The 17495-nt window shown below is 40.5% G+C and overlaps 1 protein-coding gene across 1 annotated transcript in view; it reads right to left on the bottom strand.

The window, feature by feature from the left end:
* The window catches only part of ITIH6 (inter-alpha-trypsin inhibitor heavy chain family member 6), a 40424-nt gene that overhangs the window by 9316 nt on the left and 13613 nt on the right, over positions 1–17495 (bottom strand). The window contains exons 6-7 of the mRNA XM_037994919.2: positions 6804–6920; positions 508–679 (exon numbers count right to left, since the gene is read on the bottom strand). Of these exons, the coding sequence (XP_037850847.2) occupies positions 508–679; positions 6804–6920 (289 nt within the window). The remainder of the gene's footprint in view (positions 1–507; positions 680–6803; positions 6921–17495) is intronic.

Genomic DNA, 17495 nt, shown 5'->3' with positions numbered 1-17495 from the left:
GCAGGGTCGAGGGGGGAGATGTCTCATTCCCCAGTGAGACTGGCAGGTTCCCAAGGATAGCACCCCCCCGCCTTCTTCTTGCTACAGGGGAAGAAAGGACAGAGTTGCCAGGAGGCAGTGGATAGAGGAGAATTCAGTAGTTGTCAGAGATGATTGCTCAAAAGCTAGAATCAGGGCAACAGCTTCCTCAAATGCTTGGAAATAAATAGCTAGATTATTGTTTTAAAGAAAGTTTAGCAAATTCTTTCAAGTGTTTGCTTTAAAGAGGAGGAAACTGAGGCCAAAAAGAAATGTGTCCTAAGACACATGGAGAATCAGCTGTGCTCTTTCTACAAGGAAAGGGTGATGGGAGAACACAGAAGACCAAGGACCACATTTGTGTGAAATGTAGTCTTGATATTTCAGGCACTGTGAGAGTTGAGGAGGATGGGGAAATGAAGAGAGGATTTCAGGAATTTCCCATATCACCACAGCCTGCCCATTTGAGTGGGTAGATCTAACACTTACAACCATCAGCTTCCATGCGATGCAGGTAGTCCTTGGCACTGTGGACATTCTGGATGGTGGCCTGGATAGAGCCTCCAGCTTTCCAGACATTAATTGTGTCAGAAAAGGATATGATGTTGAAGTAGTCATTGGCTCGAAGGTCACTGAGGATCACATTCATGGCCTTTTTAGTCTGTGGGATATGGATGAAATGAAGGGAATGGGACAAGACTTGAGGTCTATGAGATTGAAAGGCTTTTTCTACACAAGGCATTAAAATCTAAGTGTTATATGGCTTTAAGACCCTCTGACTGCAGGACTCTGTGAATCTAGGATTCTCAGGTGAAAATATGGGTTCCAAGGCATTGAACTGCACTGTTTAATATGGTAGCTAATAATAGTCACATGTAGCTACTTATATTTGAGTATAAACTAGGTAAAATTAAAGAAAAATTTAAACATTTAATTCTTTACTTGCAGTAGCCACATTTCAAGTGTTCAATAGCCACGTGTTGCCGGTGGCTACTATATGAGATAGCACAGAATTTTAGGTCATTTCTGTCATCACAAAAGTCATATTGGACGCTGATGGTCTAAAAGGTTCAAGCTCCATGTTTTTAGAGCTCTAGAATTCATTTGCTATATGGTTCCTGGGCTCCATGACCCAGGATTCAATGATTCCAGGATTCTAATGTTTAGGTCCTTTATGATCCCAGGTCTTTATAGCTGCCTTTCAATGACTTTCCATGCTTTAGTTCTGCTGTAATCTGCTCTTCTGCCTCACCCTCCATTTCTTCCAGGTTAGTCTCACCAGCCCCTAGAAAACTCAGATTCCAGTTTAACTCCATAAACCTTGCTCTTTTGCGCTCTTTAGATAGCATACTCCTCTCCAACTTCCCTTTATTTATTCACATCTTTACTGTTCTTTCAATTGCTCCTTCTCTGGAAAGTTCTTCCTTAAATTGCCAACCCTGACCCATGCCCTTCTCACTTAGATATTCCCTGTCCCAGTCTGTTCACTGACTGTTTTACATGAAATATTTTTACTTTCTATCCAAATATTGAACTCTTTGAGAGAAGGGTTTATAATGCTTCTTTTTCTTGTCTCCCTTCTCTATGGCAACACTAACATAGGGCTAGGCCCATAGGAGGTTCAGGGAATACAGTATATAGCATCTACTATTAGGTATCATTTACAGGACACTTGCTATGTTCCAGGCACTGTGCTAAATCCTTTAGATGCATCAGCTCATTTAATTATCACAGCAACACAATGAAGAAGGTACTAATATTATCCTCATTTTACAGGTGATGACACTGAGACTCAGAGAGGTGGTGACTTGCTTAAGGTCACACAGCTAGTCATTGATGGACAAGGGATTCAAATCCACATTTGGGAGGTTTTAAGTCCAGTGACCCTAAGCACAATATTATGATATTATGCTTTCAATCCTTTATATAGGTATGGATTTCAGACACCACAGGAAGGACACTTGAGACCCACCTTTCTCTACACCTTAAACTGACAGGAAATGTCTTTAATGCTTCTAAGTGGATTAGAGTCTTTTCTGCCATAGGGAGAGCTCTGGGGATAAGTCATACATTCTGGGACAGGGAGCTAAGCACCATACTCTTGTTTCCATTGAGAGGGAAGAGACTTAATAGGATGGCTTTTCCTGAGAAGAGCGGTAGAAAAGTGAGAGCCTATGAGGTCCTGGTATTCAGAATCTCTTGTTGACCAGGAATAGATTGTTTGTAGAAGTGTGCTGTTTGATCTCCAATTACTTTGAGATTTCCCAGCTATCTTTCTGTAATTGACTTCTAGTTTAATTTCATTTGATTTGAAAGCATACTTGGTATGATTTATATTATTTTAAATTTGTTAAGGTATGTTTTAAGGCCAAGGATATGGTCTATCTCGGTAAATGCTCCATGTGAGCTTGAGATGAATGTGTAATCTGCTGTTGTTGAATAAAGTATTCTAGAAATGTCAATTCAATCCAGTTAATTGATGGTGCTGTTCAGTTCAACTATGTCCTTACTGATTTTCTGCCTGCTGAATCTGTCAATCACTGATAAAGGGATGATGAAGTCTCTAATTATAATAGTGGATTCATATATTTTTACCTTCCAGTTTCATCAGTTTTTACTTCATATATTTTGGTATGTTGTTGTTTGTTGCATGCACATTAAGGATTGTTTGTCTTCTTGGAGAATTTCCCCTTTACCATTATATTTCTTTTATTGTTATATCATATAATGCAACTGTTTATTGCTGAAAATTTCCTTGCTTTGAAGTCTATTTTGTCCAAAACTAATACAACTACCCCAACCAGCTTTCTTTAATTTGTGTTAGCATGGTATATCTTTCTCTATCCCTTTGCTTTTGATTTATCTGTGTCTTTACATTTAAAGTAGTTTTCTTATAAACAACCTACAATTGGGTCTTATTTTATTATCCACACTGAGAGTCTCTGTCTTTTAATTGGTATATTTAAACCATTTATGATTACAGTCGTTACTGACATAGTTGGTTTAATATTTGCCATAGTTGTAAATGTTTTCTCTTCTCTTAAAATTCTTTATTCTTATGTCTTCCACTTATTTTCTGGCTTCTCTAGTTTTAATTGGGCATTTTACATGATCCTGTTTTATCTTCTCTCTTAGCAAATGCATTAGACTTCAAACATTTTAGCAGTTCCCCTAGAGTTTACAGTATACATTTACAACCAATCCAAATCCACTTTCAAATAACACTATACAGCTTTATGCATAGTGCAAGTACCTTGTAACAGAGTATTCCCAATTATTCCCTCCCATCCTATACAATATTACTCTCATTAACAATTTCACTTATTCATAAGCTACATTCACTAAGTACATTATTGTTTATTATTATTTTGAAAAATATTATCTGTTAGGTCAGCTAATAAGAAAACTAAAGTATTTTATTTTACCTTCCTTTATTCCTTCTCTAACACTTTTCCTTTCTTTATGTAGATCCAAGTATCTGAGATATATCATTTTCTTCCTCTATGTAGAACTTCTTTTAACATTTCTTGCAAAGCAAGTTTGTTGGTGACAATTCCCAAAATTTTTGTTTGTTTGAGAAAGTCTTTATTTTTCTTTACTTTGGAAGAATCATTTTGATGTATACAGAATTCTAGGCTGGTGGGTTTTTCCCTTCAACACTTGTAGTATTTCACTCTACTTTCTTCTTGCTCCCATGGTTTCTGAAGAAGTCTGATATAGTTCCCATCTTTGCTCTTCTATAGGTAAGGTACTTTTTCCTCTGGCTTTTTAAAAGATTTTTCTGCTGTCTGAATATGATATGCCTAGGTGTAGATTGTTTAGTATTTATCCTGCTTTGTGTTCTCCTAAGCTTCTTGGACCTGAGGTTGGTGTGCATAATTCATTTTGGAAAATTTGTATCTATTATTACTTCAAGTATTTCTTCTGTTCCTTTCTCTCTTTCTTCTCCTTCTATTATTTCCATGATGCATATGTAACACTTTTAAAATTGTTCCACAATTCTTGAATATTCTAGGGTGTTTCTTAAAATTCTTTTTTATTTTTGTTTTTTAGCTTCAGGAATTTCTATGAATGTATCTTCAAGCTCATTGATTCTTTACCCAACCATGTCCAGTCTACTGATGAGTGAATCAAAGGGATTCTTCATTCCTGTTACAGTATTTCTGATATCCAGTATTTCCTTTTTATTTTCCTAGGGTTTTCATGTCTCTGCTTACATTACCATGTGTTGTCCTTATTTGTGGTGCACTCTATCATTAGTTTCCACAGCATATTAATCATGGGTTTAAAAATTCTTGGTTTGACCCATTAAAAAATTGGCAAAGGATATGAACAGATACTTCTGAAAAGAAGATATACATGTGGACAACAATCATACGAAAAAAGTGCTTAACATCACTGATCATTAGAGAAATGGAAATCAAAACCACAATGAGATATCATCTCACACCAGTCAGAATGGCTATTAAATAGTTAAAAAACAACAACAACAGATGCTGGCAAGGTTGTGGAGAAAAGGGAATGCTTATATACTGTCGGTGGGAGGGTAAATTAGTTCAACCATTGTGGAAGATAGTGTGGCGATTCCTCAAAGGTCTAAAAACAGAAATACCATTTGACCCAGCAATCCCATTACTGGGTATATACCCAAAGGAATATAAGTCGTTCTACCATAAAGACACATGCACATGTATGTTCACTGCAGCACAATTCACAATAGCAGAGACATGGAATCAACCTAAATGCCCATCAATGGTGGACGTGATAAAGAAAATGTGGTACATATACACCATAAAATACTATGCAGCCATAAAAAAGAATGAAATCCTGTCCTTTGTGGGAACAGGGATGGGAACTGGAGGCAATCATCCTAAGTGAGTTAATGCAGGAGCAGAAAACCAATGTTACATGTTCTCACTTATCAGTGGGAGCTAAACATTGAACACACATGTACACAAAGAAGGGGACAACAGACACTGGGGCCTGCTTGAGGGTGGAAGGTCAGAGAAGGGTGAAGATTGAAAAATGATATATTACATACTGTGCTTATTACTTGGGTGACAAAATAATCTGTACACCAAACACCTGCAATACAGAATTTACCCATGTAACAACTGCACGTGTATCCACTGAACCACAAATAAAAGTTGGAAAAAAATATTTCAATAAAAAATAAAATTGTTTGATAATTTCAACATCTCTAACATACTGAAGTCTGGCTGTGATGTTTGTTTACTCTCTTCAGAAAGTGTTTTTTTTCCTTTTAGCATGCCTTCTTGTTTTAGGTTGAAAGCCAGACATGATATATCAGGTAAAAGGAAATAAACTAAACGGCATTTAGTGTGGGGTTTTAAGTTTATCTGGCTATGAGTTAGGTAATGTTTCCTGTTTGGAGCAGTTTCAGGTGTCAGAGGCTAAAATTACTACTTTTTTTTTTTTTTTTGACAGGGTCTTGCTCTGTTGCCCCAGCCTGAGAGCAGTGGTGCAATCTTGGCTCACTGCAAGCTCCACTCGCTGGGCTCAAGTCATTTTCCAAAGGCAGCCTCCTGAGTAGCTGGGACTACAGGTGTGCACCACCACACCTTGTTAATTTTTGTATTTTTAGTAGAGACAGGGTTTTGCCATGTTGCCCAGGCTGGTCTCAAACTCCTGGGCTCAAGTGATCTGCCTACCTCAGCTTCCCAAAGTGCTAGGATTACAAGCGGGAGCCACCGTGCCTGGCCAAAATTACTTCTAGTGTCCGTATTTTTGTTGCTTCTGTTGTCTTTGGTTTTCCCTAGTAACATTTTCTTAAATAGGGTTTGGGCTTGTAGTTCTATCAGCTGTAACTTTCCATTATTGTCGAGGAGCCCAGTTGATGTGGTGATAATGTGTGGAGTGAGAGGAAGCATTCTATACTCTTATGAGGAGGTCTCAGTCTTTTAGTGAATTGATGTCCCTGATATAGAAACTTTACAAGTGTTTCTGAGATTTTACCCCTCTTGATTGAGACAAAAAGGCAAGAAAGGGCTGGATTTGGGGAGATCCCTCCTGCTACACTGGGGCTGGGGAGCTGGCTTGGGGTACTACCCATTTTTCCCCAGGTTGCTCGACTCTGGTAAAACAAACTCAGCCTTAGGTCCCAAGGGCTATGTGATTGAAAGATTAAGGAGCAAAAGTTATATAATTGCAAGACACCAGAACAAAAAGCTCCAGGGTATTATGGTATGAAATGCTGCTTGCAGAACTTTATGGATTCAAGGGCTAAAGTCAAAGCATGCTTGGTCTACGGCCTCAGAACTCTGACCCATGGGCACAGTGGTAGAAGTGCAACAAGATTAAAATTGATATTGCTCCTGACTCTATAGTTTCTAACTTTATAATGCCAGTACTCTATACTATTAGGCCTTTAAAGTAAAAAAAAAAAAAAAAAATAGCAAAGACCCAAAACCTTGTGGCCTCAGGAAGACTCAGAGTCTCTGTGACCTAAGGTTTTCTTGCTTCTGGATTCTGGGATCCTAGGGTGCTCTAGCTTGAGGGTCCTATATGACCCTGGGCTTTTGTGGTTGAGGGTCTTAATGGTTTCACATTGACCAATGTGTCAATGTTCTTAGGACTCTGTGGCTCCAGGTCCACAGGCTCCTGTTAGGTAAGATACCAGGACCGTAGGGTAGGCCCAAGCCTGTAAGACTCAAGGGTCATGGGATGGTGGAATCTCTCCTCCCAGGGTCCCATTGTTACCACACTCTCTGCTTTCTGGGTCTTCTGATACTAGGACTAAGAAAGGCTTCCAGGATCCTTGTTACCTGTTCCATCTTGGTACCAAACATGGAGCCGCTTACATCAATAACAAAAACCACATTCTTCTCCATAGGTGGAAGGCCTCTGGGGGCAAAGTAGTGAATGAAATAGCCATCGTAAATCTGGACAAAAAAAAAAAAAAGTAAAACCAAGAAGGACTGTGAAAGCCAATCTAAATCAGGTCCCCTCTTATTTTCCTTCATAACACTGTGCTTTGTTTCCCAGGACTCCAGGACTTCTCACTGTTTCTAAACAGGCATGTGTGTGACTGTTTGCTCACTGTCCATCTCCTTCACCAGAACCGCGTCTCTGCCATTCAGACCTTCATCCCGGGGCCTGCCCCAGAGCTGTGGAGGGAATGAAACTGGCTTGTAGCCCAGCACTCCAAGGATCAGGATCTCTGCAATATGTGAGTTCCTGTCTGTGAGAGAGTTGGGCTTGCACAGCCTTAAGGGTCCCTAGGGATATTTTGCCTGGGCTGCAGGAACTTCAAGTATTGTTTTAACCTCCCTGTATAGAGTGAGCCTGGGGCCCAGCTCTTTGCTGCCAGGGGCTGGGAGTTGCAGGGCCTCCCTCTCCTCCTAAAACCTCCTTTCTGCTGTTGCTGGGCAGAGCAGGGAGAGGAGGAGGGAGCCTAAGCAGAGTGAGTTGTTTATTCAGAGGGGATTGGTTACACCAGGTACAGATGCCTTGGGCTGTCCTGGATGTGATTGGCTGCTGACTCCCCTCCCCCACTCCATTCCTCCCTCTGCTGAGCCTCCGGGCTGGGACAGCTGAGGGAAGGGGAGGGAGGCTAGGAGGGTCCCTCAGGACCAGTCTCAGCTCAGCTCAGGGATGTCTGCGTTGGCTGAGGGTCTGTGCTCCCCTGAAGCTGAAGGAGGCTCTGCCCAGAGTCACAGGCTTTTGCTCCTCTCTGCCCTTCAGGCACTCTCTGACCATTAGGCTGTACACTACCTCTTCCCTCTCAAGAGGAAAGAGGAGATGGGAAGACATCTGCTCTTCCCCTCCATCCCAGCCTTTGAATTAATTCACATGTGCAATTGCAGCCTCTGTCTTTGCTAATCCTGGCACTCTGGTACAGTTCAAAAAGGCCTGTGTCACCCACACTACAACTGCCCAATCCAAGAGCAGAACCCAGTGACCTCTGCACACCTCCCACACCTGAGCCGGTAATAGCTCCTGGAAAATCATGTCTAGCTTTTCCCAATCCCATGCTCACTGGGGCCCCCACTTCCTATCACATAACCCACGGGCAGGACCTTGCTCACCAACCTCTCCCAGTCACCTCAGCAGTCATTCCATCCTACCTACCTGACTGAAGGAGAGAATTAAGAGCACAGAGCCAGGGACACTTTGACTGCCCACCCCACCCTTCTACAGGGTCCACATCCCCATACACCTCCTCCCTCAGCCTAAGGAAAGGAGGTCCTGCCTTGGACCCCATGCACTCCAAGTGCCCAGCCCCTCCAGTACTCCTCAGGTCCACTCTCTCCAACCCCCTTTAACATGTACCCCACTGGGTCTTCCTTGAAATATAGAATTGTTTTGTCTTTTCCATGCACTAAGACTAGCTCTTGTCCCCAGTCCACTTCCAAACTTCTCTCTAGCCTCTTTTTTCCCTGGAGCATCACAGGCTGAGAAAGTGGGCACCCTCAATGGGCTCAAATGAAGATCACTCCCGGGGACCACCACAGACTAGCTACTGTGCCCACCCCGCATAGACACTTCCCTCACTAAAGGCAACCGTGACTAGCTTGCCTCCAAACTCAGTGGCTGGAAGAGGGGTGAAGCAAGATGGTGGAATAAAAAGCTCCACTAATCGTACCCCTAGGGAGGACACCAATTTAACAACCATCTACACACAAATAAGCACCTTCAAAAGAACCAAAAGCTCTGTACCTGGTTTTAAGTTCATATCAATGAAAGAGGCACTGAAAGAACAGTCTTGAATTGCTGACACCACCCCTATTCCACCCTCCAAGTCTGCCCCCAGCAGAGGAGGCACGGTGTGCAAGAGCATTTCTTTGTGTTAGGGGAGGGAGAGCGCAGCTATTGTGAAGCATTGACCTCAGTGTTGCCCTCTTAGAGCACTAAAAAAAAACAAAAACAAACAAACAAAAAACTGAACCAAACTCGGTTGATGCCTGCATATGGAGGAAGCATTCAAAACAGTCCTAGCTACACATGAATTACCCATGTCAGCATGTCAGCAGTTGGCACTTGAGCTCCTGTAAGCCTTGCCACCATGGACTAAAGTGCTTTAGGGCTCCAAATAAACTTGAAAGACAGACTAGACACAAGGACTGCAACTCCTAGTAGGGGCCTAGTGCTGAACTGGGCCCAGAGACAGTGGACTTAGGGGTCACACAACCCACTGAGACACCAGCTGGGGCAGTTAAGTGAGTGCTAGCATCACCCCTCCTCTAACCCCAGGCTCTACAGCTTGTGGCTCCAAAAGAGACCCCTTCATTCTGCTTGAAGACAGGAGAGGGAAGAGTGGAAAAGACTTTGTCTTGCATCTTGTATACCAGCTCAGCCGCAGCAGGATAGAGCACCAGTAAGAGTCGTGAGGCTCCTTTTCCAGGCCCTAACTCCCAAAACACATTTCTAGACACACTCTGGGCTAGAAGGAAACCTGCTGCCTTGAAGGGAAGGACCCAGTTCTGGCTGCATTCTTCACCTGCTAAATGAAGAGCCCTTGGGCCCTGAATAGCCAACAATAATGCCCAGGTACTACATTGAGGGCCTTGGGTGAGACTCTGAGACTTGCTGGCTTTAGGTGATGCACATTCCAAGCTGCAGTGGCTATTAGGAGAGAGTGCTTATGTTTTACAAAAGCAGAGGATAAAGTAAATGGGACATTGTCTTGAAGCTTAAGTACCAGTTTGGCCACAAGGGTGTAAAGCACCAAGCAGGCTCTTAAGGTCCTAGATTCTAGGCATTGGCTCTTGGATGGCCTAGAATCCAACTTCCGGTCTTCCCCTAGGCCGGAGAAGAGCCTACTGCCCTGAAAGGTGAGGCTAAGGATAGGCAGCATATACCACAAGCTGACTGAAGAACCTTGGGGCATTAAGGGAACATCGGTGGTTATCTGTCAGTATTCCTTGTGAGTTGTGGTGGCAGTGGCCATGAGGTGAGGCTCTTCTGCCTTTGAAAAGGGGAAGGAAGAGTGAGAAGAAGAGTATTTTGTGATTTGACTGCCAGTTTACCAGCAGGACAATAGAAAACCAGGTAGAATTCTAAGGTGATTGACTCTAGTCTCTGGCTCCTGGATGGCACCTCTGGATCCACCCAGGGCCTGAGGGAACTCACTATCCCAAAGTGAAGGACACAGGCCTGGTTGTTTTTGACACTTTCTGATTGTACAGCCTCAGGGTCTTGAGTGAACATAGGCAGAAGCCGGGACGTGTTACAGCAGGCCTGGGTGAGACCCAGTACTGCGCTGGCTTCAAGTCTGACCCAACGCAGTCATAGGTGGTGGCCACAGGAGGGCTTGTGTCAATCCACCCCCAGCTTCACGTGGCTCACAACAGAGAGAGAGAGAGAGAGAGAGAGAGAGAGAGAGAGAGAGAGAGAGAGAGACTTTGGGAGAAAGTAAGGAAAGCAAATTAGTCTGCCTGGTAATGGAAAGAATTCTCCCAGATATTGTCCAAGACCATCAAGACAATACTTCTATGAGTCTGCAAGAACCACAGCATTACGAGGTTTGGGGTGCCCCTAAAGCAGATACAGCTTAGATCACAACATATACATACATTCGAATATCTGGAAAGCCTTCCCAAGAAGGACAGGTACAAGCAAGCCCAGACTGTGAAGACTGTAATAAATACTTAACTCTTCAATGCCCAGACACAGAAGAACATCTAAAAGTATCAAGACAATCCAGGAAAATACATGACATTACCAAATAAACTAAATAAGTCACCAGGGACCAATTCTGAAGAAATAGAGATATGTGACCTTTCAGACAGAGAATTCAAAATAGCTGTGTTGAGGAAACTCCAAGAAATTTGAGATAACACAGAGAAGGCATTCAGAATTCTATCAGATGAAAGTAACAAAGAGATTGCAATGAGATTGCAATAATTAAAAATAATCAAGCAGAAATTCTGGAAAATGCAATTGACATACTGAAAAATGCACCAGAGTCTTTTTTTTTTTTTTTTTTTTTTTGAGACAGAGTCTCCCTCTGTCACCCAGGCTGGAGTGCAGTGGCACCATGTTGGCTCACTGCAACCTCTGCCTCCTGGGTTCAAGCGATTCTCCCACCTCAGCCTCCCGAGTAGCTGGGAGTACAGGCATGTACCACCATGCCCAGCTAATTTTTGTATTTTTAGTAGAGACAAGGTTTCACTATGTTGTCCAGGCTGGTCTCAAAGTCCTGACCTCAAGTGATCCACCTGTCTCAGCATCCCAAAGTGCTGGGATTAAAGGTGTGAGCCACTGCACCCGGCCTGTACCTGAGTTTTTTAAAAGCAGAATTGTTCAAGCAGAAAAAACAATTAGTGAATTACAAGATAGGCTATTTGAAAATAAACAGTCAGAGGAGACAAAAGAAAAAAAAATAAGAAGCAATGAAGCATGCCTACCACGATCTAGAAAATAGCCACAGACGGGCAAATCTAAGAGTTAGTGACCCTAATGAGGAGACAGAGAAAGAGATACGGGTAGAAAGTTTATTCAGAGGGATAATAACAGAGAACTTTCCAAACCAAGAGAAAGATATCAATATCCAGATACAAGAAGGTGACAGAACACCAAGCAGATTTTACCCAAAAAAGACTACTTTGAGGAATTTAATAATCAAACTCCCAAAGGTTAAGGATAAAGAAAGGATCCTAAAAGCAGCAAGAGAAGAGAAACAAATAACAGACAATACATCTCCAATATTTCTGTCAGCAGACTTTTCAGTGGAAATCTTTAAGGCTGAGAGAGTGTCATTACATATTTAAAACACTGAAGGAATAAACTACTGTTACCCTAGAATACCCTAGAATACCCTAGAATATATCTGGAGAAAATATCCCTCAAACGCGAAAGAGAAATAAAGAATTTCCCAGACAAAAAAGAGCTGAGGGATTTCATCGTTGCCAGACCTGTCCTACAAGACATGCTAAAGGGAGTACTTGAATCAGAAAGAAAAGGACATTACTGAGCAATAAATAATCACCTGAAGGTACAAAACTCACTGGTAATAGTAAGTACACAGAAAAACACAAAATATTATAGCAATGTAACAGTGGCATATAAACCACTCTCATGCTAAGTAGAAAGATTAAATGATAACCTAATCAAAAGTACTAAGTAAACAACTTTTCAAGACACAGTAAGGCCGGGCGCGGTGGCTCAAGCCTGTAATCCCAGCACTTTGGGAGGCCGAGACGGGTGGATCACGAGGTCAGGAGATCGAGACCATCCTGGCTAACACGATGAAACCCCGTCTCTACTAAAAAATACAAAAAACTAGCCGGGCGATGTGGCGGACGCCTGTAGTCCCAGCTACTCGGGAGGCTGAGGCGGGAGAATGGTGCGAACCCGGGAGGCGGAGCTTGCAGTGAGCTGAGATCCGGCCACTGCACTCCAGCCTGGGCGACAGAGCGAGACTCCGTCTCAAAAAAAAAAAAAAAAAAAAAGACACAGTACAAGAAATTACAAATAGAAACAACAAAGAAATAAAAAGCAAGAGGATGAAGTTAAGGCATAGAGTTTTTATTAGTTTTCTTTTTGCTTGTTTGTTAGTGCAAACAGTGTTAAGTTGTTATCAGCTTAAAATAATGGCTAATAAGATAGTATTGACAGGCCTCATGGTAACCTCAAAACAAAAAACATACAAAGGATACACAGAAAATAAAAAAGTAGGAAACTAAATCATATTACCAAAGAAAATAATCTTGCTAAAAGGAAGACAGGAAGGGAAAAAAGAAGGACGAGAAGACCACAAACAAAACAAAACAAAACAAAACAAAAAAACAAAATAGGAAAACCAATAACAAAATGGCAAGAATAAATTCTTACTTGTCAATAATAACATCAAATGTAAATGGGCTTACCTCTCCAATCAAAAGACATAGAGTGGCTGAATGGATTAAAAAAATAAGACTCACTGATCTATTGCCTATAAGAAAAACATTTCATCTATAAAGACACACATAGACTACAAATAAAGGGATGGAAGATGGTATTCCATGCCAATGGAAACAAACAAACAAAAAAGATGAGAAGGAGCCATACAGAGACAAAATCTACAAGAAGAGACAAAGAAGGTAACAATATAGTGATAAAGGAGTCGATTTAGCAAGAGGATATAACAATTGTGAAAATATATGTACCCAACACTGGAGAACAAATATATATAAAGTAAATATTATTAGAGCTAAAGGGAGAGATGGACTCCAACATGACAATCACTAGAGTCTTCAAGACCACACATTCAGCACTGGACATCTTCCAGACAGAAAATCAACAAGGAAACATTGGACTTCATTTGCACTATAGTTCAGAAACCTAATAGATATTTACAGAACATTTCATCCAATGGCTGTAGAATATGGATTCTTTTCTTCAGCACATGATTCATTCTCAAAGATAGACCATATATCAGGTCACAAAGCAAGACTGAAAATTTAAAACAATTGAAATACCATCAAGCATCTTCTCTGACCACAATGGAATAACACTAGAAATCAATAACAAAAGGAACTTTGGAAGATAAAGAAATACACGGAAATTAAACAACATGCTCCTAAATGAACAGTGGGTCAATGAAGAAATTGAAAAATTTCTTGAAACAGATGACAATGTAAAGACAACATACCAAAACCTATGAGATACAGCAAAAGCAGTTCTCAGAGGGAACTTTATAGCTATAAGTGCCTACATCAAAGAAGAAGAAAAATGTAAGCAACATAACGATGCATCTTAAGGAACCAGAAAAGCAAGAGCAAACCAAACCCTAAATTAGTAGAAGGAAACAAAAAATAAAGATGAGAATACAAATAAAGAAATTGGAATGAAGAAAACAATATAAAAGATCAAGGAAACAAAAAGGATTTCTTTTGTTTAAAGTTTAACAAAACTGGCAAACTTTTACCCAGACTAGTTAAAAAAAGAGAAGATCCAAATAAATAAAATCGGAGATGAAAAAGTAGACATTACAAAGTGATACTGCAGAAATTCAAAGGATCATTAATGCCTACTATGAGCAATTATATGCCAATAAGTTAGACAATCTAGAAGAGGCTAGAGAACCCAGGATAAGGCCACATATCTACAACTATCTGATCTTCAACAAACCTGACAAAAACAAGCAATGAGGAAAGGGTTTCCTATTCAGTAAATGGTGGTGGGATAACAGGCAAATCTTTTGCAGAAAAGTGAAACTGGACCCCTTCCTCATACCATATACAAAAATTAACTCAAGATGTTTAAAAACTTAAATGTAAAGCCCCACACTATAAAAATCCTAGAAGACAATCTAGGCAATACCATTCTGGACATAGGAAAGGGCAAAGATTTCATGATGAAGACACCAAAAGCAGTTGCAACAAAAGCAAAAATGGACGAGTGGGATCCAATTAAACTAAACAGCTTCTACATAGCAAGGAAAACCATCAACAGAGTGAACAGACATAAGAAAATGTTTGCAAACTATGCATCTGACAAAGGTCTAATATGCAACATCTGTAAGGAACTTAAACAAATTTATGAGAAAAAAAACAAGCAGCCACATTAAAAAGTAAGGAAAAGCATGAACAGACACTTCTCAAAAGAAGACATACATGCGGCTAACAATCATATGAAAAAAAACTCAACATCGTTGATCATTAGAGAAACACAAATCAAAACCACAATGAGATACCATCTCACAACCAGTCAGAATGGCTACTATTAAAAAGTCCAAAAGCAACAGATGCAGGCAAGGTTGCAGAGAAAAGGGAATGCTTAAATTCTGTTGGTGAGAGCATAAATTAATTCAACCACTATGGAAGACAGTGTGGCAATTCCTCAAAAACCTAAAATGGGAAATAGCATTTGACCCAGCAATCCCATTACTGGGTATATAATCAAAGGAGTGTAAGTTTTTCTATTATAAAGACACATCCATACGTATGTCCATTGCAGCACTATATACAATAGCAAAGACATGGAATCAACCTAAATGTCCATCAGTGATAGACTGGATAAGAAAATATGGTACATATTTGTATGCAACCGTTAAAAACAATGAGATTATGTTTTTAACAGGAACAGAGAAGAAGCTGGAGGCCATTATCCTTAGCAAACTAACACAGGAACAGAAAACCAAATACTGCATGTCCTCAATTATGAGTGGGAACTAAATAATGAGAACACATAGACACATAGAGGGGAACAACACACACTGGGGCCTGTCAGAGGGTGGAGTGTGGTAGGAGAGCGAGAATCAGGAAAAATAACTAATGGGATTGGGCGCAGTGGCTCATGTCTGTAATCCCAGCACTTTCAAAACTGGAGGCAGGCAGATCACCTGAGGTCGGGAGTTCGAGATCAGCCTGACCAACACGGAGAAACCCCATCTCCACTAAAAATACAAAATTATCTGGGCGTGGTGGCACACGCCTGTAATCCCAGCTACTCAAGAGGCTGAGGCAAGAGAATCACTTGAACGCAGGAGACCGAGGTTGTGGTGAGCCGAGATTGCGCCATTGCACTCCAGCCTGGGCAACAAGAGTGAAACTCTGTCTCAAAATAATAATAATGATAATAATAATAATAAAATAAAAATAACTAATGGGTACTAGGCTTAATACTGGGGTGACAAAATAATCTGTACAAAAAACCCCCATGACCCACATTTACCTATATAACAAACCTGTATGTGTACCCCTGAACTTAAAAGTTAAATTAACAAAAAGAAAATCGAGAAGAAATGGACAAATTCCTAGACACATACAACCTAACCATGACTGAAGCATGAAGAAATTCAAACATGAACAGAACAATAACATGCAACAAGATCAAAGCCATGATAAAAAAAAAAAAAATCTCCCAGTAAAGAAAGGACCAGGACCTGATGACTTCACCGCTGAATTCTACCAAACAGTTAAAGAAGAACCAATACAAATCCTACTCAAATTATTACAAAAAATAGAGGCGATGGAATACTTCCAAACTCATTCTACATGGTCGGTATTGCCCAGATACCAAAACCAAAGACACATCAAAAAATGAAAACTATAGGTCAATGACTCTGATGAATATGGATGTGAGTGTCCTCAACAAAATACTAACAAACTGAACTCAATAACACACTCAAAAGATCATCATGACCAAGTGGGATTTATCCCTGGGGTGCAAGGATGGGTCAACATATGCAAAGCAATCAATGTGATACATTGTATCAACTGAATGAAGGACAGAAACTATGCGATCATTTCAACTGATGCTGAAAAAGCATTTAATAAAACTCAACATTTCTTCATGACAAAAACCTTCAAAACACCGGGGATAGAAGGAACATACCTCAACATAATAAAAGCCATATATGACAGACCCACAGCTAGTATTATACTGAATGGGGAGAAACTGAAAGCCTTTCCCCTAAGGGCTGGAGCATGATATGGATGCTCACTTTCACCACTGTTATTCAACAAAATACTGGAAGGCGTACCTAGACCAATCAGACAAGAGAAAGAAATAAAGGGCATCCGAATTGGAAAGGAAGAAGTCAAATTATCCTTGTTTGCAGATCATCTGATCTTATACTTGGAAAACCCTAAAGATCCCACAAAATATATTAGAACTGATAAACAAATGCAGGAAAGTTGCGGGATACAAAATCAACAAAACAAAATCAGTAGCATTTCTAAATGCCAACAGTGAACAATCTGAAAAAGAAAATTAAAAAGAAACCCCATTTACAATAGCCACAAACAAAATTAAATACTAGGAATTAACTTGACCAAAGAAGTGAAACATCTCTATAATGAAAAGTATAAAAACACTGTTAGAGAAAATCGAAGAGGACACTAAAAAATGGAAAGATGTTCCATGTTCATGGATTGGAAGAATCAATATTGCTAAAATGTCCATACTACCCAAAGCAATCTACAGATTCAAAGCAATCCCTATCAAAATCGCAAAGAGATTCTTCACAGACATTGAAAAAACAATCCTAAAATCTAAATGGAACCAGAAAAGACCCAGAATAACCAAAGCTATCCTAAGCCAGAAGAACAAAACTGGAGGAATCACATTATCTGACCTCAAATTATACTGGAGAGCTATAGCAACAAAAACAGACTGGTACTGGGATAGAAACAGACACATAGACCGAGGGAAAACAATAGAGACCCCAGAAACAAATACACTAACCTATAGTGAACTGATTTTCAACACAGAAGCCAAGAACATACACTGGGGACAGAACAGTCTCTTCAATAAATGGTGCTGGGAAAACTGGATATCCATATGCAGAATAATGAAACTAGACCTCTCTCTCACCATATACAAAATCAAATCAAACTTGATTAAAGACTTAAATCTCAGACCTCAAACTATGATACTATTGATACTACAAGAAAACCTTGGGAAAATCTCCAGGGCATTGGTTTGGGCAAAAATTTCTTGAATAATACCCAGTAAGCACAAGCAACCACAGTAAAAGCAGACAAATGGGATCACATCAAGTTAAAAAGCTTCCACACTGGCAAGGGAAA

The sequence above is a fragment of the Chlorocebus sabaeus genome, chromosome X (assembly GCF_047675955.1).
Source record: "Chlorocebus sabaeus isolate Y175 chromosome X, mChlSab1.0.hap1, whole genome shotgun sequence".
NCBI lineage: Eukaryota > Metazoa > Chordata > Mammalia > Primates > Cercopithecidae > Chlorocebus > Chlorocebus sabaeus.
The sequence above is the reverse complement of the archived record's forward strand: the minus strand, read 5'-3'. Positions and strand labels throughout refer to the sequence as shown.